This window comes from Mesoplodon bidens, assembly GCF_964165515.1.
Source record: "Mesoplodon bidens genome assembly, chromosome: 11".
Classification (NCBI taxonomy): domain Eukaryota; kingdom Metazoa; phylum Chordata; class Mammalia; order Artiodactyla; family Ziphiidae; genus Mesoplodon; species Mesoplodon bidens.
Window position 1 is genome coordinate 36,928,901 of NC_138167.1, and position 25,439 is coordinate 36,954,339.

Here is a 25,439-nt window from a genome sequence, read left to right on the forward strand (position 1 = left end):
AACACTCCAAGAGGGTGTTGTACACAGTGAGACCATTCCAAAGTGTAGCCGTGAACATAAGCTACAGCACATTGCCCACAATACTCACCAGTATATGTTGAGTTCTGCTTGCCCTGGAAAGAGGGAGATGTCTTCCAAGCAGTAGGAAGTGTAGCTGGCTGTTTGCTCCTTCCTGCTCCACTTACTTCCAGCGGTGATCTCTAAGGGGAAGTGCCTCTCCCATCCCACGGCCACATCCAAACCCCTCGGTGGCTGCCTTGGCCTTGAACTCTGGACATAGTGTGGTGGTAGGCAGCCCACAGGCAGTGGATGCAGTCATTGAGGTGGGGCAGCGGGGGATGTTTTGTTTTGTTTTCGCTTTATCAAAGTGTCACTGATTTAACACACTGAAGATTTCCCTGTGGCCAATGAAGAAGCATTACACGGATGCATACTGTCAGTGCCTAAGAGGCATAGTTTCAAGTTCTTAGGTCCTCAGAGAAACGTGTGTGTCAGAGTAGTTCAGAATGCCCGCCGGGCGCGGTGGCGCGCGCCTGTAGTCCCAGCTACTCGGGAGGCTGAGGCAGGAGGATCGCTTGAGCCCAGGAGTTCTGGGCTGTAGTGCGCTATGCCGATCGGGTGTCCGCACTAAGTTCGGCATCAATATGGTGACCTCCCGGGAGCGGGGGACCACCAGGTTGCCTAAGGAGGGGTGAACCGGCCCAGGTCGGAAACGGAGCAGGTCAGAATGCCCAGGCTGTGGCAGGAGGGGGAGGATTACGTATGTACAGACCCTTGTGTGCGCCTAAAATAAATGGGATCTAACCATCCAGCGGGGGGGCTGATGAATCCTTGAGTCATCCCATTCACTCTTCATTCAGAACGTCTTTCTGTCGTTTTCATTTGTGAGCGTGGTCGGCAGTTCTGCACCTACTTCTGTGGGTGTCTCCTCTTAGAACACAAGTGATAGAAGAAGGTACAGACATTTTTGGTCTTAACCAGTTCTCATTTTTATAACAAAATTCTGCCACTGGCTTCTTAGTTAGTGGCTTCTGGTGCAGCTACAGGAGAGTTTTGCAGTCACACCTGAGCTCTGAGAGACGTTTGGACCCCAGGAAGAATTCTGTGGTCACTTAATGCTTGGGTCCCACAGGGTTCACGAAGACTGGTAGTGCTACAAAGATGAATTCGCATTTAGTAGGATTCCGGGCCTTTTGTGAATATGTGGCCAAATCTGGGCAAATAAATTCCTCTTCAGAATTTGCAAAAGGAATGTTTCATGATTCCTGTAAGTCAAATGATACAAAGATATATAAAGGAAAATTAACTTTCTCTCCCACTCCCGTGCCTTTCTCCCTACTCATTCAAACATAATTTATATTATCAGACAGCCAGGTGGCCAGGTGGCCAGTTAGTACAGTGACAGCCTTATTCACTCTCTGATAGTGCAGGCAAGAGGCAAAGAGAAAGCAAAGTGTTCCGTTTTCCCCACACAAGGGCACGGGGCCAGGGTCAGGTGATGACATGCAGCAGGGCAGGAGGGATCTTCTCCGTGTTGAGGAGCTCTGAACAAAAGGCTGTGCCTTTGGACCAGGGGATGGGGGTGGGATGGCAGGTAGGTGGTGGAAAAGGGGAAGGACTAGGAGTGGAAAAGTACTGAGTCAGAGTGGGGAAAAGTATCTTAGCCAAGACTCCTGGTGGAGATGCCTAGGCTGGGTAGGCAGAAAAGTATGTAAATGTGACCCATGGTGAGGGTGGGGAGAGGGAGCCCTGGCCTGCAGCTCCCCTCAGAGACTGCAGAGCCCTGGCTGGGCACCAGGGGTGGGGAGGGCAGCTTCCCGGCAGGCCTGCCCAGTAGAGCCTTTGCAGAGCCTGAAGGAGCACACATAGGATTTTGGCCCGGAATCAGATACTTCATGTATGTAGGGTATCTATATATAGTTTTTGTTTTTATAAAAATGGGATTATTCCCCATATTACTCTGCAACGTGCTTCTTTTCTTAGCAATACATCATGGGTACCTGCAGGTTACAAAACAGACTTAACTTTTTAAGTGACTGTATAACATAGATTACACAGCAATCCATTCAACAATTCTCCCTTTTGATAAACATTCATACTGTTTCCAGTCTTTGCCACAACAAGTAATGTCAAATATGAATTGTTGACTTGTAACGAACCTTTTATTTCTTTAGGGTATATTCGCCACAGTAGGGTGGCTGAACCATTTTTTTATGTAGTTACAATTTTAAGAGATTTAAGAAATATAACAGTCTATGTTCCCTTTAATTATGAGAATGACTTTTTCCCCTCATCCTATGAGAACTATTATATATTGTTAATGTTTTCAGTAGATGTTTGCCAATCTGATGAGCAAAAATTACATTACTTTTACTTTAATTTGCCTCTTCCTGGACCAGGGAGGTAGAACTTCTTTTCATATGTTTACTGAACATTTGCATTGGTCAGTTGCCTAATCACATCTTTTATTGTTTTTTTTTTTCTTTTGCTTGTTTGTCAGATGCCTTTGGAAAGTATCACTCCTGCTCTGAGACGGGATTTAACAGGAGTTAGTGTGATCTCCTTAAGAGAAAGTGTAAAATTGAGAGAATATCTGAAGTGAGCATCCTGTTTGGCCCTTTATTTTTCTCTTGACCAGTTTACGTTTTGACCAGCTTGGAGAACAAAAAGTAAATCTTTTTGACTCCAAATTGTGACATTCAAGGATATAAGTAGGAGAATTTTCTAGCACCTGTTCTCTGAACTCAAATTTCTCATCAGTTAGGAATAAATTGCCCTTATCCTGTCATGTGCCTCATATGGGAGGGAGGGTTTAAAAACTATCAGTGTCTTTGCTTTACCTCCTCTTTTCCCATCCTTGCAGTTGACTCGCAAAAACACATTAAACCTTATTATTCGCCGTGTTACAAATACTGCTCCGTCTATTAGACTGGGTAAGAAATTAAAGCATGTATATTTCAGTTAGTCTCTGTAAATGAAAGGCTAGCCTTCACTTTGCAGAATATGCTTAGGAACCACCCCGTCTGTATGGTGTGGGATGCCAGGTGGGAAGTGGTTGCTAGTTGATGAAATCACCCAACCCCTGGTGACTCCCTCACCTAGTCTCTGGCCAGACACTGAGTAGGTGAATGAAATGTCATCCTGACCACAGTCGTATCTACAGGTCTGGACCTGAGGCCCCAGAAGAAAGGTCAGGGCATGTGCCTAACTCTCCTTGACACTCGCTGCTATATAGCTTTTTTTTCCCCGTTTAGTAAAAACGTTTCATAAAATAATGAAGTAGAAGATATGAAGTCTATAAGGATCCTATGATGAGAGGATGTAGCTTTAAAGGCATTTCTCTACTTTATTGGTTGTTTAGTACAGGATTTGTCAGCCTTCACATGCACTCTGTTCCCTTTGAAACCCCTTCCTCTCACTGCCCTACTCCAGATTGGAGACCAGCTCTCTGACAAATTGATCCCTAGATCAGAGGGATGAAAGAGAGAAAGATCAAAAGGAAGCCAGGAATCGCATAGGAAGAGGCATCATGATGCAGGGACGGGAAGGTTTGGCTGCCAGACTCGCTGTCATTCTTTAATCCACGGGTGTCTCATAAAGGAAAACCTCGGTCGTTCAAACAGAAGTGAAGACTGTTCTGTACATAAGTGGATTTAGATCTAATGATCTATTTATGAAAGTAATTAGGTAGGGTTACCCCAGCAGTGAACATTGGAGTTGAATGCTGATACCTCGTTGTGTACGAATTTGAAATGAAAAAACAGAGTAAACATAGTGGTGGCTGCATTCTTCCTCCCCTGCCCACTAAGGACAGGGGCCCTGTCTAGTTTTCCCTTATCTTTTGAGTCACTTTTCAGTGTTGATTCAGCCAGCACAACATCCTTTTAGGTCCATTGTCTTTTTGTAAAACCAATGAAAAAGCATGTGGATTTTTGAGGGCTCAGGCTGTAGACAGTTAGACAGTTACAGATCATGTTATTAAGAAGTCTTATTTGGGGCCTTCGCTTCTGGACACGTCTGTTCCTCCACCCAAGTCCAGTTCACTCTTCATCCATTTTAGTCGCTTATCCCTCAGCAAATAGTTCTTGCATGTCTGTCACAGGCCACACACTGAGTGCTGGAGATTCAGAAACCAGGGCTTAGGCTCTGCCCAGAAGACATCCTCAGGTAGTTAGAGACAGCCACAGAGGCCAGCCATCTCAGTGAGACTGGTAAGGGCTGTGGCACACCAGGCACGTGACCCCACATGGTCACAGAGAAGGGGCATCGAAGGTAGACCAGGAGGGCATTCTCCTGGGCTGACCCTCAGAGAGGAATCAGCTGGCCAGAGGAAGGAGGAGGCAGGGTGCAAGGAACAGCAAGTGTGAGACTGAAACCAGAAATATAGGCAAAACCCAGATGATGAAGGAAAGTGGAAATGCTGGGAAGGCGCCTAGGGGCTTGCCGTAGGGGATCTGACGTGACGTTGAGTAATGCTTTTAAATCATCTTGGTGACCCTGGGGAGCAGCGCTCCTGAGTCAGGCAGACAAGCTCGGATGCGGCCTGAACCCAGGCACTGACAGAAGAAACCAAGGAAAGGGACGGATTCTCACGCTACTGAGGCGATCAACTCTACAGGGTTGCTGCCTGTTTGGATGTGTAGAGGGAGAAAAGTGAGATGGCTTCTGGAATACCCCCCCCCGCCCCCCGGTGGAAAGGGATGCTGTTCCCTGAGACAGGGACTGCTGGAAGGACAGATTTGGGGGTGTGGTGGGGCAGGATCATTAAGTCTGAAGCACGTCGAGCCTGAGAGGCCAGTGAGTATCCAAGTGAATATTTGTTGGCAGTTGGCTGTTCCAGGCTGGAGCACAGCAGAGACGTGTAGGCTGGAAAGGATATTTGGAATCATCGGCATGTGTCATGGTTGAAGCCATCGATTCATCCAGTACATATTAAGGGCGCACAGTCAGGGCCCGCTTCATGGGGTCGTGACCTGTGCGGGCTGCCACGTTTGCCTTCATGTTCTGCGGTCACAGTCTTAAAATTCTCATTAATTTTTTTTTTGCCGTACGTGGTCCTCTCACTGCTGTGGCCTCTCCCATTGCGGAGCACAGGCTCCGACGCGCAGGCCCAGCGGCCGTGGCTCACGGGCCCAGCCGCTCCGCGGCATGTGGGATCTTCCCGGACCGGGGCACGAACCCGTGTCCCCTGCATCGTCAGGTGGACTCTCAACCACTGCGCCACCAGGGAAGCCCTCTCATTAATTTTTGAACAAGAGGGCCTGCATTTTTATTTGGCCCGGACCCTAGAAATTCTGTAGCCAGTACTGCTTGTAACTGCCTGGCTCTGTGCACAGTAGTAGGGCCTCAGCGTGAGCAGGACGGACATGGTTCTCGCCTTAGGAGCTTACAGGCCAGCTCGGAAGGCGGACAGTTAAGCAATGAGTAACAAAACAGGATGTGTTCCATATTGGGAGCACCAGGCTAACAGAGCATGTAGGCGAGGCCTCTAAACCAAATCTTGGGGGTTACAGGGTTAGGAAGCGAGTGCCCAGGGAGCGGGTAGAGAGATGGAATGGCAGCCCACAACCCCAGAGGAGTCTGAGAGGAGTGTCCTGGGAGGTCGGAGGGAGGCCAGGAGAAGCAGTGCCCCAGAAGCTGGGGTCGGGAGGGACCAGCAAATGCTGCCTAGGAAGGTGGGAATGAGGTCATGGTCAGGGGGTGTAGCAGCAAAGAGGCCATTTGGGGACTGGTGAGAGCAGTCAGGTAGAGAGAGGGGCAAGAAGAGAATTTACCTGTGTTTGAGGGATCGGTGGGAGGTGAGGAAGCAGAGCCCCTGAATGTACATTACTGTGTAATGAACGTGTAAAGCTTGGTTTAGGAGGAAAGAAAGGGGAAAAGACCCTGAAAGTGGGTTTCAGATTAGGAGAGTATTGTTTGTTTGGCTTTCGTTTCGGTTTCTGTTTTGTTTGATTTCAAACACAAAGTGTTTTGAGTGTGGTAGCAAAGCCAGTAGAGAGAGAGGTTGGGAATACAGAGGGAATAACTGATGTAGGGAAGACTCCAGGGTTGGAAGTGATGGATGGACTCACCTGGTCAGGAGAAGAGGAAAAGATGGCTGAGGGAGCAGGTGCGATTCCAGGCGCAGGCCCCCCTCGGCTCTGTGACCTCCACCCAACTCTCCTTGTGTAAGCGAACGGCCGCTGCCTCCCTAGTTGTGCTCTCTTCCTCCCTCAGACTCAAGGCAAAGCTTCTCCTAAGTTCTCTCATCTGTTCTTATGTTCAATGAATATTCATGGGGCCCCTGCTAGGTGACAGGCAAGATACCAAGCATCTGGACTATGAGAGTGAACAAAACAGACCAGGCCCCTGACCTCCTGACACTTAGGTCCTGGAGGAGGCTCTTGCATGGTCTGGTTGGCTGCTCCCCACAGGCCCACGCTGCCTGACACTACATCTTCCACCGTCCCTTCCTTCCTCCTCTTACCGCGATCTTTTACTTCCCTCCCGGATACCCACCTTTCTTAGTCTGAGCCTGGAAGCTGGAACTCAGGGGCCATGTAGGAAAAGGGAGGGAAAAGAATTAAGATTAGCTTTTAGCAAAATTTTGAAACGGAAGGTTGCTGTAGGAATTTACTGCATAATGCCTTTTGCTCTAGTGCCCCACATTCTCTGGGCCATTCTTGCTACTTTAAGATTAGGCCCTAACCTTGACCTTCCTGACCTAGCCTGTCAAGTTCTCCAAGTTTCTCCAGCCTCTATCAAAACCTCTACTCTTATTACAGTTATTCTCAGCTGATAAGTAGGACAAAGACAGTTTCAGTTAACTCACACTGGTTTGTGAATGGTGGATATCACCTTTCTTGGGGTTGGGGGAGGTGGGTTGCATTTTACAAGTGACTCTGGGTTTATCAGAAGGAATCTTTAATCTGTCCTATTTTCGGCGACTTAATAAAAGAAGTGATACGAGTATTACAGCAAGAGCCACCCTCTTCCCAGGGTCAGCCCCCGCACAACTTTTCCATTTTCTTACAGCTTCCACCATTTTTCTCCTAGATCCATAAATTCTCTAATGCCCCCAAGATTTTTATTGTCATCTCCTCCCTTGCCTGCCCCCCTCCACTAGTTTCTATGACAGCAGCAACTGGGCCTGGGTGGTGAGGGGTTAGCAGGGGAGGGGGTGGAGCAGCTGCAGCCATTTATAGGGATTGTTGCCAAGTCAGGGACTGCCTGCCTCTGCGGTGGGAGGGAGGGGTGCCCGGGGCTTCTTGGCACAAAAAATGCAGCCTCCCCATGTCAGTGAGGCATCCACCCAGAGCTGAGCTCATTGATGGTATTCCCCGTGCTTGTGGCTCTTCACAGAGAAGTGTGCTGGGTCCCCAGGTCTCTGGCTCCCTGATACCAGGAGCTTTGTGTTTCGAATAGAATGCAGCTCCCCATGCCACTTGGATTTGTTGTAGAAATGACAGCGTTCCGCCGCAACTGATCGATAGCTGGCACGCGGCTGCAGGGACCACTGCGGAGCAAGGTCTGAGCACAGGAGGCTCCACCGAGAACAGGCTTAGGGAAGGTTGCGGCACAGTTATCAATCCGGCAACTCCTCTTTTAGACATCTGCTTTGGGGAACTCTGTTCTCTCAGAAGTCCCGGAGTCGGCAGTAGCTGTTGGGCACATTTTGGAGAGTATGCGAATTTCCTGAGCTTTAAGATGAGATAAGAGTGGTTTTCCTGGACCCAGGATATTACCCTAGAAACTCAGGAGCCTAGGTCCGGTGTTCTTAGATTTTAACCTGCCTCTGAATTCCCTGGGCATCTTACAACAATGCAGATTCCAATACAGGAAGTCTGCGGTGGAACCCGAGAGTCTGCATTTCTAACAAGCTTCTGGCTCACAGGGACTTTGAGTGACGAGGATCTGGAGCTGCACTGTCTACTACACTAGCCCGCTTGTGACTGCTTAACTTAAAGCTAAATGAATTAAAATTAAATAAAATTAAAAATTCAGTTTCTCAGCTTGCACTCACCATGATTCAAATGCTCAGTACCCACATGGGGCTGGTTGCTGCCATATTGGACTGCACAGATTAAAACACAAGTTTTAATGATCACAGGCAGTCCCACTGGAGAGCACTAGTCTAGAGTGAGCCTCTGGGCATCATTCATTGATTCATTCATTTATTCACTGACCATCTATTATGTGCCAAGTATTATGCTTGGTGCTGGGCATGAAACTAGCAGAAGAAGTAAACATGAGCTAATGAGAATGTCATGCTCTTAAAGATACTTAAAATGGTGGTGAGTTGGTAACACTGAGCTTTGCTGTGCAGGTCAGAGGAAAAAGTATCCTCTGAGAGTTTCAGGTGTATTCTGAACTAAGCTATGGAGTTATGACAGAATCGAGGTACTTATGAGATTGGCTGCTGACATGCATTTTCACCATTTCAGGGCCATAATCATCAGAAATGGAGAAATCATCCCCATGTCTTCGGAATTCACCCCTGAGACTGAGCGCCAGCGACTTCAGTACCTGGTAAGAGTCACGTAGGTCTGGCAGAGTGCCGCGGCGTCAGGGATGGCGTCGGAGCTGTTTTGGAGGAACATGTTGCTATTGACCTGGGAGCGGGCCCACAGCAGTAAAGCAACATATGGCGTTAACACCCCCCATACACACCTCCTGGATCACACATCCTGGCTGCGTGTGTGACGACGCACTCCACCTCCGTGAATTTATTATTGTGGCTGGTTTTCTCCCATCTGTGACCAATCAAAGACATGGCATGCTCTGTTTCCTTTAATGGCTTGGTATGTACAATACGAAATGTGGTGCTAAAGAATGCTGATACGTTTTCCCCAGGCCTGCCACTCACTTTAACTCAACCAGAGGGTTCAGACGAGTCTGAATCTCATGTGAGCAGGGTGGCAGCCCCCAGAGTCTGATGACACACCATGACTTCCTGCTTCGATATGAAGTCTCAGGGGCCCTTTGGGAGAAATGCAGGTGTCCAAAAATCTGTGTCTACCCTGGAAATAAATTCTCCATGTTAGATCTCCCTCCTTGGAGTGAAATTATGAGAGGGCTCTAGGAGGGCTGTTTGGTTTTTCAGATCTTGAGAATTTTTGCTTCTTTGAAAATTTGAGCTTTCTGAAAAACAGTATATTCCCTGCCTTCACATTCCAGGGGTAGGGTGTTAGGCTTAGGCTTTCAGTTCTGCAACGATGATGATCATACAGGATTGCTTTGCAGTGGGCATCTTTCGGCACTAGCTGTGAATAGTAGCTCTGTGGATGAAATGTTCTCTTGCCAACTGGCTTTCTTTTTAGACGATAAGGCTAAGATAGTGACCTTCTGCTCTTAGGAAAGAACTGACCCAGCCTACTCCAAAAGGACTTCGCTCAGGTCTCTGAATTCCAGCATGTGGGAACAGTCAGGATTTGATGACTTTGGTTGATTTAGCAAGAAGTTGTGCACTTCCCTCAATTCCCTTGACTGTGTTGTGTTGGTTTTACTGAGTAGCTAAGCTGTGTTGCTTTTGGTACTTACCTGGTCCATAAGACAACAGGAATCCAAAGCCAAGGTAAAAATGTTTCTTCACTCTTTGACTACTGTTATTTTCCAACCTATCTGTTGCTATTTTCAAGCAGATAAACTTGAAGCCCCTCCGGGGGCCCAGATGTTAGAGCCTTTCATTTTCCTTGGCCATCCAGGCAGGGGGAAGGGACCGGCAGCAGCCGGCAGGACCTCATCCTGCCCCCATCCTTAGTCACCAGCTGGGTAGCTTTGTTGCAAGTCTCTTAACCTTTCCAGACCTTGGTCTGTCACTTACAGAGTAGAGAGCTAGACCAGAGGGCCACCGAGGACCTCAGAGCTGCGAGGGTCCCTTCCAAGTCGAGTTCATAAAAGCCGGCCTCCCTGCCACCGGGCTGGCTCTCTCCAGTCCATCTTCCACAAAGCTCCGCCACGTGATCATCACATAGATCTTGTCACTCTCTTCCCTAAAAACCTCTGGCTCCCCACAGTGTACAGAAGGCAGACCCAGAATTGGGCTTCCCGCCCACCTCTCCAGCATCATCTTTTCGTTGCCCTCACCAGGGACACAGTGCATCCTGGGCTGCAGCCACGGAGAACCGTCTTCCATTTCCAGGACACACCGTGTTCTCTCCGATCTCCATGCCTTTGGAAATACGCTCTTCCTGGAGAGCCCTTCCCTTTGTCTCTGCCGGGAAAACTCCTCCTCATACTTTGAGACCCCAAAAGAAATGTCACTTCCTCTAGGACGTGTCCCCTACCCCTCGCAGGGGGCCAGTCCCTGGTGCTCACACAGCGCCCTGTGGAAGCCCACAGCGTGGCTGTCAGCGTGTGGTATTGTATTGCTTTTTCCAAGTTCTGTGTTCCCTTCCAGACTGAGTCCCAGAGGGCAGGCCCCTTACCTTAGGGACCTCACGTTGTCAGTACCTAGCACAGAGCTCATATTGAATCAAGGTGTGTTGACCAAAGGGGCCAGTGTTTGTACTGATGTCTGGGTCATTACCACACAGCACCTCCCCTGCTTCCCCTGAAACCGCTCACAGCGGCACCAGGCCTTTGCCTCCCAGGCCTCAGCCCCACCCCCGTCCCATCACCTCCGTGACCCTTAGTAAAAACCATTTCCTGTTTTCCTGCTAAAGGCGATGAGTAATAGCAGATCCACTTTTTTATTTTGAAATACTTTCACATTTTCACGTGGCAAGAATGATACCAAGAGCTTAAAACATTAACTTTTAAGGAGGGAGGGGAATGCTGACATTGTTCAGACTCAGATTCCAGCATCAGTGGTCTGTTTTGGGACGGTTGGAATAAGATGCATGTGGCTTCAGAGCTCAGCCTTGTCACGTGACTGTGTCTGTGATTTCTACAAGGCCCTTCACTGATCCCCAGCTTCACTGTCAGTAATGGGCACAGAAAACCCCAGAAGGCAGGTGCAAAGATGAAATGAAATAATATATGTGGAAGTTTTTGTGGCGCATAATACTCATTTGGTTATTGTGGGATGAATCAAAGTCTTGCCACTTCAAATTCTACTGGCCTTCACACCTCAGTGATATTGTCCCTTTATGTTTATTTAAGAATCACTCCTAATGGTCCTAAAATTAATGTGTATTTTGGTGTTACTCTTGCACAATCAATGGACACTATTAGCCCCCAGAACAGAGTCTTAATATCTGAATTTCTAAAAAGGTGAGAACACCGTCCCCATTCTTTGTCATCCTTACTCCTAAACCGTATACGCTTCTCTATATGGAAATTATACCTAAAATTTTTCTCCTCAGACAACAGGAGTGTAAATGACCAAAACATAAAATATCCTGGTTGTCCAACTTCCTATTCCATCAGGAATCTAGGAATGTGTGCTTTGGAATGAAGAAATCCAGTCATAATATTCACATGATCTGTGATGTGAATCTTTGTGGTGAAGTATTTGCGAGCATTAGGGGACTGGTAGCATAAAATAACCTTGTGGTGAAATCTTTATGTAAGGGATTTCAGAGAATTAGGAGGTTTATAGCATAAAATCTTGAAAGTAATATCAATTATGAGAGGAAAACACAGTGTGATGTGGGCTTCTCTCAGCCCAGCCCAAGCAAGAGCAGTGTGACCTCAAGTCTCTCACACAGTGTCTCTGAATCTCCTTTCCTCCTGAGTGAAATGTGTAGGAATACTTCCCTTGAAATATTCATTACATGTTCTGAGGTCATAGTGAAAAGTAATCTCATGATAACATAAAATACAATATGTATCTTATAATTTTAGGTGCATCTAATCCAACCAGTTCATTTTTGGGGAACATCAGTTCCCTTGAACTAATTGAGAACCACTTTTGTGCAGTGAGAGCTGTTGTATCCTTTACATAATCTAGATGAATTAGTACGTCACCAGAAAGTTAACAATGTATTCCTTATTCTTAGGTCAAATCAAATTTCATTTTCATGATGTCTGTCTGAAGAAACATTTATGATAGAATCATGAAAACTTCCAGGTCCCTAGAGACTTGGTTTGAGCAAATGACTGCAGCCCCAGGGCTGTTTGACTTGTAGAAATGGTTAATGATTTTCTTAGAGGTGGGGAGGGTTCGGAGCCCTTTGTACATGAATCGTTTTGATCCATGTCGAACAGGAATGTTCTTGGTATGCACAGTCCAGACGTTCGGGGATTACAGAACTGGAAGCAGATTACAAGATGATGGATGTGGCAGGCACATTAATTTTGTTTGGTCTTGCATCCTGACCTCAGAGGGCCCTTCAGACAGCTCTCTGGGTAATGTGAACTTTGTTCTGTAGATTCTTTGGCTGGGTGATTAATCAGGCAGGCTTGAGGTTTTGACTTGTTCACATGGAATGTGGCAGGTGTGCGATGGAGGGGTCAGGGGCCGTGCATTTCTGCTCCAGCAGTCAGGGAGAGTTGATGATCCTACGAGTCACGACTAAGCCTTGCTTTCTTTCTCGCTGGGCTTTTTTTTTTTTTTTTTTTTTTTTAACGTTTCCAGGGTGATTGAAATAAAATATTGAAGGAGGTCCACCAAGCTGGACAGAATGTTTTCATGGAGTCAATGCCCAAATAGGAGGGAAAGCAGTCTGGTTTGTGGGCGTTTCTCGGCAGCGTTTACTGCTCTGATACTGCAGCTTCCAGGAAATCACTCCCACTTTTGCTTCAGGTGACAGCTAGAAATGGATCTCCCTCTAGGGGGGACCTCTGTAGCCCTGAGGTGTGAGAGTAATGGCTTCCCCTTCCATTCTGCCTAGACATATTTATAAACTCTGGTTTGATTACATTAACATGTGCTGGTATCATCAAACCTTCAAATAATGTACGTCTGTCCTTGTAGATAATCCGAGTCTGCAGCTGTTTATCATCAAGGGCAATGTACAGATGAGATGAAAGTGGGTTTCAGATGCACATTTGATACACACAAGTGCAACATTATCTGAGGTGATTTCTTGCGGTGTCCTTGGAACTGCCTGCAGCCTTCTTCACCAAGTCTGGTTTGAGTTGTCTGCCGTTTCTCTAGTGCTGAGCTTGGAAAGGTTTCAAGGGGGACAGCATTGTACCTCTTGGCTCTCTGGGATTTTTCACGCTCAAGAGTTATCTCCCAAGAAGTATATTCCTTAAGCCTGAACCTGCTTTTGAGACAAGAGGCTATAATTGGGAAGGGTCATATGTGCTGGTGAGTAAAAATGGCTGGCCTGCCACCTTGACGTGGCCCTTAACCTTGAGAGCAGGTTGTTAAGCCCGGGAGCCTGGCTGCAGTCACAGGGAGACAACTTCACCACCACTCTGCTTTGTCTGATGGCTGAGTCAGGGACAAATGCACTCCAACCCCACCTCTCTCCCCATTTAACCCCCCTTTGCAAAACTGCATTTGAGTTTCAAAATCTTGAATTAAAAAAACGGCAGGCTAAAGTGGTTGACATTTTTCATATTTACTATAGGTTCCATTGATCACAGCAGCATCATGAAGAAGCCAGGAGAAATTTAGAGCATGAAATTGGCACTGCCCAGGGTTTCAGAGGCAGAACTTATATGTGGCTGCCCTAGGAGCACTCCCTGGCTTCGGGAAGACTCTGAAGACATTAGCCCTTATAACTGAACCTCGCCGCTTCTAGAGCCTCATTTTGAAAATGAATATAAATGGATGTATTATTTATTCCAGGTTGGGAGAGGTCAGAAACTTAGCATGGAGGCATTCTAAACCTACTATGCAGACCTAAGCAAATGAATTCCACACAGCTGAACAAAATCATCACGAGAAGGAATCCCTACATTTTCTTCTTTAAAAAAAAAATCAGTCTTTCTGTGCAGTTGCTATACATAAATGATCTTTAGACTCTAAAGCCCCTGTCCCCCAAAACATTCTGAATAAAAAGTTGGGCACATAAAACTGGAGCCATCTGCCCATAGGGTCCCTTAAGAATTGATCTTAGTGTAAGAAAGCAAGATAATGTCATACATCCTTTAAATATATTAAAGTTAAATATGCTTTGAGAGAGGTAGATAGGATTCACTGAAGTTTGTTAGGGCAAAAACTTAACTGTAAAATGCTTTCTGTGCTTCAGTTGCTTTATCTGTGAATTAGGGTAATTGCAGGACCCTCATAGGATTGGAATGAGGGTTAATGAGTTAATATTTGTAGTGCTTACAATAGGGCCTAGATCAGAGGCAAAATAAAATTTCTTGGTTTTCAAATATAACTATATATGAACTTTTTCATGGCCGTCCTGTCATCGGGACTACTGTGGCCTTTTATAAAATTTCTCAATTCCATTTGCTTATGCAAAGAGATTGGAGATATGCAGGCATATCCTTTTTGCTGACCTGCGTTGTTCACTCTACAAATGAATGCCTTTCCCCAGATTTTTACTGGGGAAGAAAAAGCATTAGGCATATGAACATGGAAACCTTATATGTTTTATGTAAATGAACACTTTTTACCCCTTATTCTATACATTCAACTGTTGTAGAGTTGACAAATCTAAGCAATTTTGTTTAATATCTCTATTTGTATTCCAGTTTCCATGTGACTCCTTTATCATAAGATCTCAATTTTACAATTTTAAAGTTGTTTGGGGGGCATGCTACTTCTCTGTGGCTGGTGAGTGCAATCCCATGTCGAAATTTAAATGTGAACCTTCCTTGAGATTCACATAAACCAGACAGAATTTTATTTAATATCCAATTCTGTAATAGCTTATATATACAAGCTTGGTTTTTGCTACTTTGAGATTTTAAGGACAAATTAAGACAGAATTTTTTATGAAAGACTCCAACCCATATGTATTTAGGTCTCGGTCATTTCACATTTTTCCTTCTTCTTCTTTTTTTTAACCCAAACCAGAATACCAGAATATTCTCCTCCTGCACTGTACATCAGGCAGCCAGCCTTGGCTTTGGAACAGCCATCTCCTTTGACTGTTCGTATGACCGTTAGTGATCACCAGTGGCTTGGCCGACTTTATTAACTTCATTTCATTTGTGACCTTAGACTTTCTATCAGGATAAATCATCTTGAAATGTAAGGCTTCCAATACTCCTCTCATACAACCTGACAAAGTTTTTTTCCCCCCCTAAGGGCAAGAAAGAGTAGAGATTATTCAGTTTTTTAAAGGATGTATATTGAACACTGAAAATCCTCATTTTGATAACTTGCTTTCACATACTGAGAGTTCTAAACATTTAAATAATTAATTCATATAAAATTTTTCTAGGTAGGTGACTTTACATTCCTCTTCTGGAATGTGACTTCTCATTTCACGCATGAGTATTTTTACTTTCCATATTCTGCTGATGGGAGTGGAAATTGGAACAACTACTTCAAAAAAGGATTTGACCCAGCAATTTCACTCCTAGGTATGTACCTAACAAAGTGTGTACCACTGTTTACACCAAAAGACAAGAATGTGCATAGCAGCACTGTTTGTAAGAGCCCAAGCTGGAAACTATCCAAATGCCATGGAGAGTAGAATGGATAAATAAACTGTTCAAATAATAAATGCTGGAGGGGGTGTGGAGAAAAGGGAACCCTCTTGCACTGTTGGTGGGAATGTAAATTGGTGCAGCCACTATGGAGACCAATACAGAGGTTCCTTAAAAAACTAAAACTAGAGCTACCATATGACCCAGCAATCCCACTCCTGGACATATATCTGGAAAAGATGAAAACTCTAATTCAAAAAAAGATACATGCACCCCAGAGTTCATACCAGCACTGTTTCGAGCCAAGACATGGAAGCAACCTAAGTGCCCATCGACAAATGAATGGATTAAGAAGACGTGGTACATATATACAATGGAATATCACGCAGCCATAAGAAAGAATGAAATAATGCCATTTGTAGCAACATGGATGGACCTAGAGATTATCATACTAAGTGAAGTAAATCAGGCAGAGAAAGAAAATATCACTTATATGTGGAATCTAAAAAAAGACACAAATAAACTTATTTACAAAACAGAAATAGATTCGCAGAGATAGAAAACAAACTTATGGTTACCAAAGGGGAAGTGGGGGAGAGGGATAAATCAGGAATTTGAGATGAACATATATACACTACTATATATACAATAGATAACAAGGTCCTACTGTACAGCACAGGGAACTATATTCAGTATCTTGTAATAACCTATAATGGAAAAGAATCTGAAAAAGATATGTATATATAAAACTTGTGGGCTTCCCTGGTGGCGCAGTGGTTGAGAATCTGCCTGCCAATGCAGGGGACAAGGGTTCGAGCCCTGGTCTGGGAAGATCCCACATGCCGCGGAGCAACTAGGCCCGTGAGCCACAACTACTGAGCCTGCGTGTCTGGAGCCTGTGCTCCACAACAATAGAGGCTGCGACAGTGAGAGGCCCGCGCACCGTGATGAAGAGTGGCCCTCTGTCGCCGCAACTAGAGAAAGCCCTCGCACAGAAATGAAGACCCAACACAGCCAAAAAAACAAAAAAAACAAAAAAAACTTGTAAGCATAACAAATAAGATTAGACATCAAAAAAAAAACTGAATCACCTTGCTGTACACCTGAACCACTGTAAATCAGCTATACTTCAATAAAAAGTTTTTTTAAATAATGAGAAGATCCTTTTCCGATTCGCTCTGACCCCGCCAAGTGACCCCACTCTTTGTCCCTTACCCCTGCATATCGCTCCATTTCCACCCATTCTGCCTTCCTCATTCTCCCCTGCTAATGCGTGAGCTCTAAGCAGAGGGGTCTCTTTTTTATAGTTTGAATCCCTAACCCCTGGTACCTACACCTGCAGGAGCTCATGTGTTAGTTGTGTGAATTCCATTGGCTGGATACCCCAAAACCTGGGATAATCCCCTTATTGGCTGGCACTACTCATTGGCAAGCTGACCACAAAGCAGCAGAAGGAACATTTGTTAGAAGGAGGCAGCATTTTGTGTTCCCCAGCAGGCAATGTTGAGTAACCTCGGGAAGCACCGTCTCAGTGTCCGCAGGAAGCCTGGTGCTCCACCTCCTCCCAAGCCCAGTACATACGTATCCCTCCCTGGGATCTGGGTTCCTGCTTCTACTCCCTGTTTGCTCCCCGCCTTGCATCCCCAAGGTGCTCAAAGCTCTCCCCTGGCCCAGGATGGTGGGGCTCACGTCCATGTACTCTGGAGCGAGACAGACCTGGGTTCGGGGACACACTCTGCTCTACTGAGAGGCTTCCTGGAAGGTCCCAGAAGGCCTCTCTTCCTCAGGCTTGTCCCCTCCTAGTACGGCTCAATCCCTCTGTGACTCAGAGACTCTCACTGGGATGGGACAGTTGTGTATCTTCACAGTGCTGTGCTCACCTCCATCCCCTTCCCTTGAAGCTGATTTCTGCCCAGAACTAGAGAGGAGAGCAGCCAGAAGAGGCTCAACCCTCCCGCCCCATCTCTGGTGTCCTGGCATTTCTTGACACAGCGGGATACTCCAGCATCTTTTCCCTAGAGAAGATGCCTCTTGTTCCTGGCCAGATGTATCCATGTCTGGAAATGTACCCTTATTAGCTGCCCAGACACTTAAGTGTCAAGGATGCGTCCTACCCTCCTTTTTTTAGCAAACCTGTACTCTCCAGAGTCCTTAAAAGGCTCTTGACCACCTGCCTTTGGTTTTGCATGGGCAGTGGTTACCAAGCCTTTCCTCCCAGGTACCATCTGTGGTGCACACCTGAACTCCAGGTGTACCTCCACCCCTCTCCCTTCAGTTAGGAGCATTCAGGTATGCTTCCTTGAAGGAAAGCCTCAAAATTTAGGATAAAAATGGAGGTACAAAAAGAGGTCCAGTTTTTTGTTTTGTTTTTTTTTTTTTTTTACATGCGGCCGGCCAGCGCACTTTAAATTGGATTTTAGTATAAAACACATTTCTAGGTTTCTGGTTGGCATGCTTATTCAGTAGAGAAGAGACGTAATATAATTTAGATGGATTGTAAAATATCCATGGATTAGGATTGTAAAATATCATGGGGTTTTCAATGGTATGACTGCACCCACATGCTTGTTGTTTTACAGGAAGGTATCTATGAAATTATAAAAAGTTAACTAAATCGAAAATATGTAATGTGTGTCCAAGCTGGTTTTTATGTGCCATGGACCTAAGTTTTATCTTCTTCTAAAGATTGAAAGCTATGTTGTATTATTTTGTAAAGTTTCGATGATCACTAAAAGGTGATTGTGTAAAGCAGGTCAGAATGTTCTGTATTCATTCTTCCAGCAAATACTTATTTAGAGCCTTTACTGTGATCAGTGCTATGCTAGGCACTAAAGTGTAGCTGAGGTTTTAAAAATAATGAACATATTTAAGTGTAGCTGGTATTACTTGTGTCATCACGCAGATGTTTCTGACGTACATATATCCAAATAGCATCATCAAAGAGAAAAAGCTAAAATATATCCAAGCATAGCAGATAAATAAGGAGGGTATAGGAGAGTGTCCAGAATTTTCATTTTGCAGGTGGACATGGGACCTTAGATGTGTGCTTGCTCCCATTTTGGATATTGATCCCATTAAGGTCCACATTTTTAATAGGCCAGCATCCCTAGGAGATGTGCCTTGGAAAGGGGCAGTCGTCATGTACACATCTTTGTGAGCTGCCCAGGTATGAGCAGTGGAGTAAAATATGCCAGAATTGTCCATGAATCCTACAAGTTTGGGGTCAGAAAATCATTGGATTTTATTGCTGAAAGGAACCTAACAAATTCCAGCTCCCATGTTTTGCAGACTCTAAAATTTGTGTGTGTTACTTACACTGTATTATAAGTAAAATCACTTTCGAGGCTCAATATTCCAAAATGCTGACTTGAGCAATGCTTCCAGCAGGGCAGGCCAGCACTAGTGAAGTAACGCTAACCAGTCCATGTTATTTGAATGCTGGGCAGATCCTAAGGAATTGTTGAGTCCCCAAGTTGCTGGGCCACTCTGCTTCTGAGAACAAAATATCTGTGCTGGCCCGTTGGGAAGCAGTGTGCTTCAGCATCCCCTGCATTGGAGCCAAGCCTCTGCCTGGGGTGGCCCTTTCCAGTGATTTTAGCATTCCCTCAAACTATTGGAGTAAGAAGGGGCAGTTAAGCTCCTTTCAACAATTTTTTAAGACATAGTTTAATAACTGGGTTCTCAAAAAATAACAAATTTTAGAGTATTTTAAAAATGAAAGTAATCCAAGTTCAATGGTAGAAATATTCATGAATATAGATAAGTTAAAAAGAAAACCATCAGATAATACTGTATAATATTTTGATGACTTTGAGTGTATGTACATATATAAACATGTATACATATAACACCATGTTATGGACTGAATGTATGTATCCCTCCCCTCACATTCATATGTTGAAGCCCTAACTCCAATGTACTGAATTTGGAGATAGGGCCTTTACAGAAGTAATTAAGGTTAAATGAGGTCATAAGAGTGGGCCCTGATTTGATAGGATTAGTTTCCTGATAAGAAGAGATACCAGAAAGTTCGATTTCTCTCTCCATGAGAGCACGGAGGAAAGGCCTTGTGAGATGCAGCAAGAAGGCAGCAGTCTGCAAGCCGGGAAGAGAGCCCTACCAGGCAGTGAATCTGCTGGCATCTTGATCTTAGACTTCCCAGACTCCAGGCTATGAGAAATAATTTTTTGTTGTTTTAAATCCCTCATTCTGTGGTATTTTGATATGACAGCCTGAGCTAATACTTTCGTGAGTATTACACAAAAAGATACACTAATAAGTGTGTCTTTTCCTCAGAAAACCAACAGGTATGTGTCCCATTATATTTTAGCATCTCATTTTTCATTCATCAGCCACCTATTTGTTCTACTTGTACTTAGTTCTTGAGTTTGTTTTTTTGTTGTTGCTGTTGTTTTTTTAACATCAGTAACTCCATCAGGTCTGACAAGTACAACAGGAGTGAGTACTGAAAATGTTGGTAAGAAGAAAGCCTAGAACTAGGATGCAGATCGTGATTTTTTTTAACATCTTTATTAGAGTATAATTGCTTTACAATGGTGTGTTAGTTTCTGCTTTATAACAACGTGAATCAGTTATACATATACATATATCCCTATACCTCTTCCCTCTTGCATCTCCCTCCCACCCACCCACCCTCCCCATCCCACCCCTCTAGATGGTCACAGAGCACTGAGCTGATCTCCCTGTGCTATGCAGCTGCTTCCCACTAGCTACCTATTTTACATTTGGTAGTGTATGTATGTCCATGCCACTCTCTCACTTTGTCCCAGCTTACCCTTCCCCCTTCCCGTATCCTCAAGTCCATTCTCTAGTAGGGCAGTGTCTTTATTCCCATCTTGCCCCTGGGTTCTTCATGACCATTTTTTTTCCTTTTTTTTTTTTAGGTTCCATATATATGTGTTAGCATACGGTATTTGTTTTTCTCTTTCTGACTGACTTCACTCTGTATGACAGACTCTACAACCATCCACCTCACTACAAATAACTCAATTTTGTTTCTTTTTATGGCTGAGTAATATTCCATTTTATATATGTGCCACATCTTCTTTATCCGTTGATCTGTTGATGGACACTTAGGTGCTTCCATGTCCTGGCTATTGTAAATAGAGCTGCAATGAACATTGTGGTACATGACTCTTTTTGAATTATGGTTTTCTCAGGGTATATACCCAGTAGTGGGATTGCTGGGTCGTATGGTAGTTCTGTTTTTAGTTTTCTAAGGAACCTCCATACTGCTCTCCATAGTGGCTGCACCAATTTACATTCCCACCAACAGTGCAAAAGGGTTCCCTTTTCTCCACACCCTCTCCAGCATTTATTGTTTGTAGATTCTTTGGTGATGGCCATTCTGACCGATGTGAGATGATATCTCATTTTAGTTTTGATTTGCACTTCTCTAATGATTAGTGATGTTGAGCATATGCGTTTGTTGGCATTTGTATACCTTCTTTGGAGAAATGTCTGTTTAGGTCTTCTGCCCATTTTTGGATTGGGTTGTTTGGTTTTTTGATATTGAGCTGCATGAGCTGCTTATAAATTTTGGAGATTAATCCTTTGTCAGTTGCTTCATTTGCAAATATTTTCTCCCATTCTGAGGGTTGTCTTTTTGTCTTGTTTATGGTTTCCTTTGCTGTGCAAAAGCTTTTAAGTTTAATTAAGTCCCTTTTGTTTATTTTTGTTTTTATTTCCATTTCTCTAGGAGGTGGGTCAAAAATAATCTTGCTGTGATTTATGTTATAGAGTGTACTGCCTATGTTTTCCTCTAAGAGTTTGATAGTGTCTGGCCTTACATTTAGGTCTTTAATCCATTTTGAGTTTATTTTTGTTTATTGTGTTAGGAAGTATTTTAATTTCATTCTTTTACATGTAGCTGTCCAGTTTTCCCAGCACCGCTTATTGAAGAGGCTGTCTTTTCTCCACTGTATATTCTTGCCTCCTTTATCAAAGATAAGGTGACCATATATGCGTGGGTTTATCTCTGGGCTTTCTATCCTGTTCCATTGATCTATATTTCTGTTTTTGTGCCAGTACCATACTGTCTTGATTATTGTAGCTTTGTAGTATAGTCTGAAGTCTGGGAGCCTGATTCCTCCAGCTCCGTTTTTCTTTCTCAAGATTGCTTTGGCTATTCGGGGTCTTTTGTGTTTCCATACAAATTGTGAAATTTTTTGTTCTAGTTCTGTGAAAAATGCCAGTGGTAGTTTGATAGGGATTGCATTGAATCTGTAGATTGTTTTGGGTAGTATAGTCAGTTTCACAATGTTGATTCTTCCAATCCAGGAACATGGTATATCTCTCCATCTGTTTGTATCATCTTTAATTTCTTTCATCGTGTCTTGTAATTTTCTGCATACAGGTCTTTTGTCTTCTTAGGTAGGTTTATTACTAGATATTTTATTCTTTTTGTTGCAGTGGTAAGTGGGAGTGTTTTCTTAATTTCGCTTTCAGATTTCTCATCATTAGTGTATAGGAATGCAAGAGATTTCTGTGCATTAATTTTGTATCCTGCTACTTTACCGCAGATGGTGATTTTAAAGCAGTGTAAAAATATGTCATGGCGGGATATGTCCTAGGTACACATGGAATACACATGCATTCTGTGGTGGGCCTGATTGTAATGGAAAATGTGTCATGTAACGTGTGAAATGTGCTGTGGCAACCAGCCAGAGGAAGAAAAATAACCACAAAGAGAGAGAAATCCAAGGGTGTGACATCCGTATCAATGGGGGATTAATATCACAAGAATTCCTCAGACCTAGGGCACGCTTTTTCCTCTTACCTTTTGACATACTTGAAGTTGGGATATTTTACAGTTGACTGTTGCTGTCAGCCAGGTGGCAGGCATGACATGGCTGTCATCTCCTAAGCATGAGCAACATCAAAAGAGCAGCACCAAAACTTCAGGACTGGCATCCAGCAGCTTGAAGGAAAACCCTGCAGACAAAAGTGAAGCACTTTTTGGGTGCAGCTAGTCATGCAGAGGGGCTTGGGGAGGAGTGACCAGACTTGCTCAGCTACATTCCCGAAGTGGGAGTCAGAAGCAAGCGGGCTCTGGAAGGTTGCAAAGCTGGCTTGTGTCTTGCAGTTCTTCTGTGGGTTGTTTTAGAAATGCTGCATGACCAATGCACCCCTGAAACACAGCCCGCTCTTGTGTGGAAAATCACGAACACGGGATGATTCAGAGTTGGAAAGCAATGAGTGCCATTGGATTCTAAATGTGAAAACGTTTTGGAACAATCTTAACCAATACACTTCACTTATATATTCCTTCCTAAATATGCACAGTAGTGATAGATAATAGAATTTTGTCTGCGTCTAAAGGAGTTCTTTCAAAAATAATAAGTTAAAAATTTGAAGTGGTAAAGAAAGCACCATGCATCGTTTAATTGCCAGCTTTTTTTTGCCATTCCTTAGAGGTAGCAAAATAATGGTGCATCTAATAAAGGGCATCTTAGAACTGATGAAATACGGTAGCCTGTTGATATAAGGGGAGAAGCAGGAGTTTTGTTGAGACCCTGAAAGGCTCTGCATGTGAAGGGGCAACGGGTGTCACAGGTGACACACGGTTCAAGGCCCCTTTGAGGCTGCCCATCCCCAGAAGGAGGGGCGAGGTGGCCCCTGCAGACAGCAAGCTGCTGGGGAGTTCCCAGCTACCCTGCAGACTTCTCCTGGTACAACTGCCCAGGCAAATGTATTCCAGCAGAAAGGGCACGAGGGTACAAAATGTACTTAGGAATGGCCTTGGCATCCTAACCTATGTGTTATGTAATGTATATGTGTATTGTGTACCTATGTTTATACACATGCATACTCATTTATGTATACATGTATGTCCTATATAGATCTGTGTATATATATGACACGATTCACATAAGCTCATACACTTGCACACTCACAGACACATTGTTTGATATGCTGTTTTTCACAAATAGATCAGCTCTTTTTGTGTAATTACATATTCTGTATAACACCTTTGTATGTGATTGCACAGAATTCTTTTGTATGGATTTATGCTAGTTTAATCACTCATATTATTGAGTGATTTCTTCTCGCTACTTGCGGGACATCCTCATGGCCAAGTTGTGTGCAGATCTGTAATTTTTTGTTAACTGGATCGTCATGGGTGCCTATTTGTGGTTTATATTTGGCATGGGTCACAGGCCTGTTGTTGCCCACTTACTGTTTTTTGTAAATGTGTGCAGGTTAGAGGGCCAACATAAGGGTTAGGATGGGGGTTATGGGTTTGATATTAAGCTTAAGCTCTAGAACCACCCATTCCTGGTTGATAGCCTTGGGCTAGGTATCTTAACCTCTCTGGACCTTAGTTTCCTCCTTTGTAAATTGAGTCTATGACATGTGCTTTGTAGGATTGTTGAGGTAATAACATAAGGTGTATCAAGTGCCTGACACATGGTAACCCCTAAATCAGTGTCACTCCAGCTTGGAGGGCGGGGGGTAGACAAAAACGCCATGCTAATTCAGTCCCAAAGTTCTGACAGATGATCAAGGGTACATAAAAATGCTGCTGTTCATTGACTGTTAATGCCTCTGGTCCTTAGTTTTCATGGGTGGACCAAAATAAAGGAGAGGAATAAAATGGTATCTACTCTGTAAGTACGTCTGGCTTTGTGGGCATGACTTGTGCAGTTGCCCAGGGCCCTGCACTTGGTTTAATGCTCTGCTGTCGCCTTCTTGAAATTTTTAATTTTGAATAGAGGCTCCATATTTTCCTTGTGCACTGGGCCCCACAGATTAGGTAGCCAGTCCCACCCATAAGGTTGGTAGGGGTGTGCAATGAGAGCTCAAGAAATACTGTAGTACTCAGGATGTAATAGTTACTAGAGGGATAAATTATTTTCTTTTTGCGAGCAGAGACGATCATGTTAAGTGCACCGTAGATGTCATTTCATTTCATTGTTAGAACAGTATGAGATAAATCTGCAGTTAATCTCAATGTACAGGTAAAGAGACTGAGGCCCAAGCAGTTAAATCACCCACTAAAATCACACAGCTTATAAGTGCAGAGCTTGGATTCAAACCCAAATTCGTTTCACCCAAAGCCTATGACCTGCGCTATGAATATTAGTTCTCTTCCTTCCTCCCTCCCTCCCTCCCTCCCTCCCCAAGGAACTTCTCTGTAAAACCCAGTGTTTAAGTGTCCTTGATACCCATAGGCAGCCCAAGCCTCATCCCCAGCAGAGGTTTCAGGGCCCCTCGAAGATGATCCAGAATTCCCCTCCGACCTGGAACCTGTTGGTTACAGCAGACAGGACAGCCCCTCTTCTCATTCTCAGTCCTGTCCCATCCTGTCCCCAAAGCCTACCCAGCATCACTGGCTCAGAGTTCTTTTAGCTGGTCCAATCTGACCAGCCTGGGGACAGTTCAGCTTGCTTCCTTTGACTCTTGATGCGCTTAGCTTCTGATGACTAGCATCCAGCTGAGACCTCCAGACCCCCGTGAGAATCAGTGGGAGATCTGCCACTGTCAGGTCCTGGGGGAAAGAGGCTGTGGGAGATGCCTTTTTCCAGGAGACCGAGGCTATGGCCATCTGTCCTATGGCAGGGAGCCCTGGCTTTCCAACGGTGCCAGGCCGAGATTTGCTCCACCCACTCTTTTCCCTGCCAGAAAGAGAGAGAGAGAGAGAGAGAAGATCCATTCCAGTACACTGCTAATAAGCAGGTATGCGGCTTGGTATGGGACGGCTCCGGGGCAGGTCTGCTTACGGTGTGTGGCCTCTGAGCAGGGAAATCCATACCTGAGCATTTCATCTCTTGGATAACTGGATTTGAATTTTGAGTGTGACAATGAGACTGTTTGTTGTTTCAAAGCAATTCCCTAAGTGGCTGTTTGCTCAAGACTTTTGTAGTGTGAACGGAGATTGGGGGGAGGGGAAGAAGCCATCTGTTCTGGAGCAGTCTTCCAATTACATGATCAAATTACTGCAGAGCAAAATGGAGGGAGTCCAACAGAAAGTTCCTGTCTGGTGCATCCAGCCC

At 44.6% G+C, this 25,439-nt stretch overlaps 1 protein-coding gene across 2 annotated transcripts in view; it reads left to right on the forward strand.

The window, feature by feature from the left end:
- Positions 1-25,439, forward strand: part of PPM1H (protein phosphatase, Mg2+/Mn2+ dependent 1H) — a 270,221-nt gene that overhangs the window by 172,622 nt on the left and 72,160 nt on the right. For both annotated transcript variants that reach the window (XR_014017051.1, XM_081249010.1), the window contains exon 5: positions 8,424-8,508. Coding sequence is in view for 1 of the 2 variants with exons in the window: in XM_081249010.1 (XP_081105136.1) it covers positions 8,424-8,508 (85 nt within the window). In the remaining variant the exon portion in view is untranslated. The remainder of the gene's footprint in view (positions 1-8,423; positions 8,509-25,439) is intronic.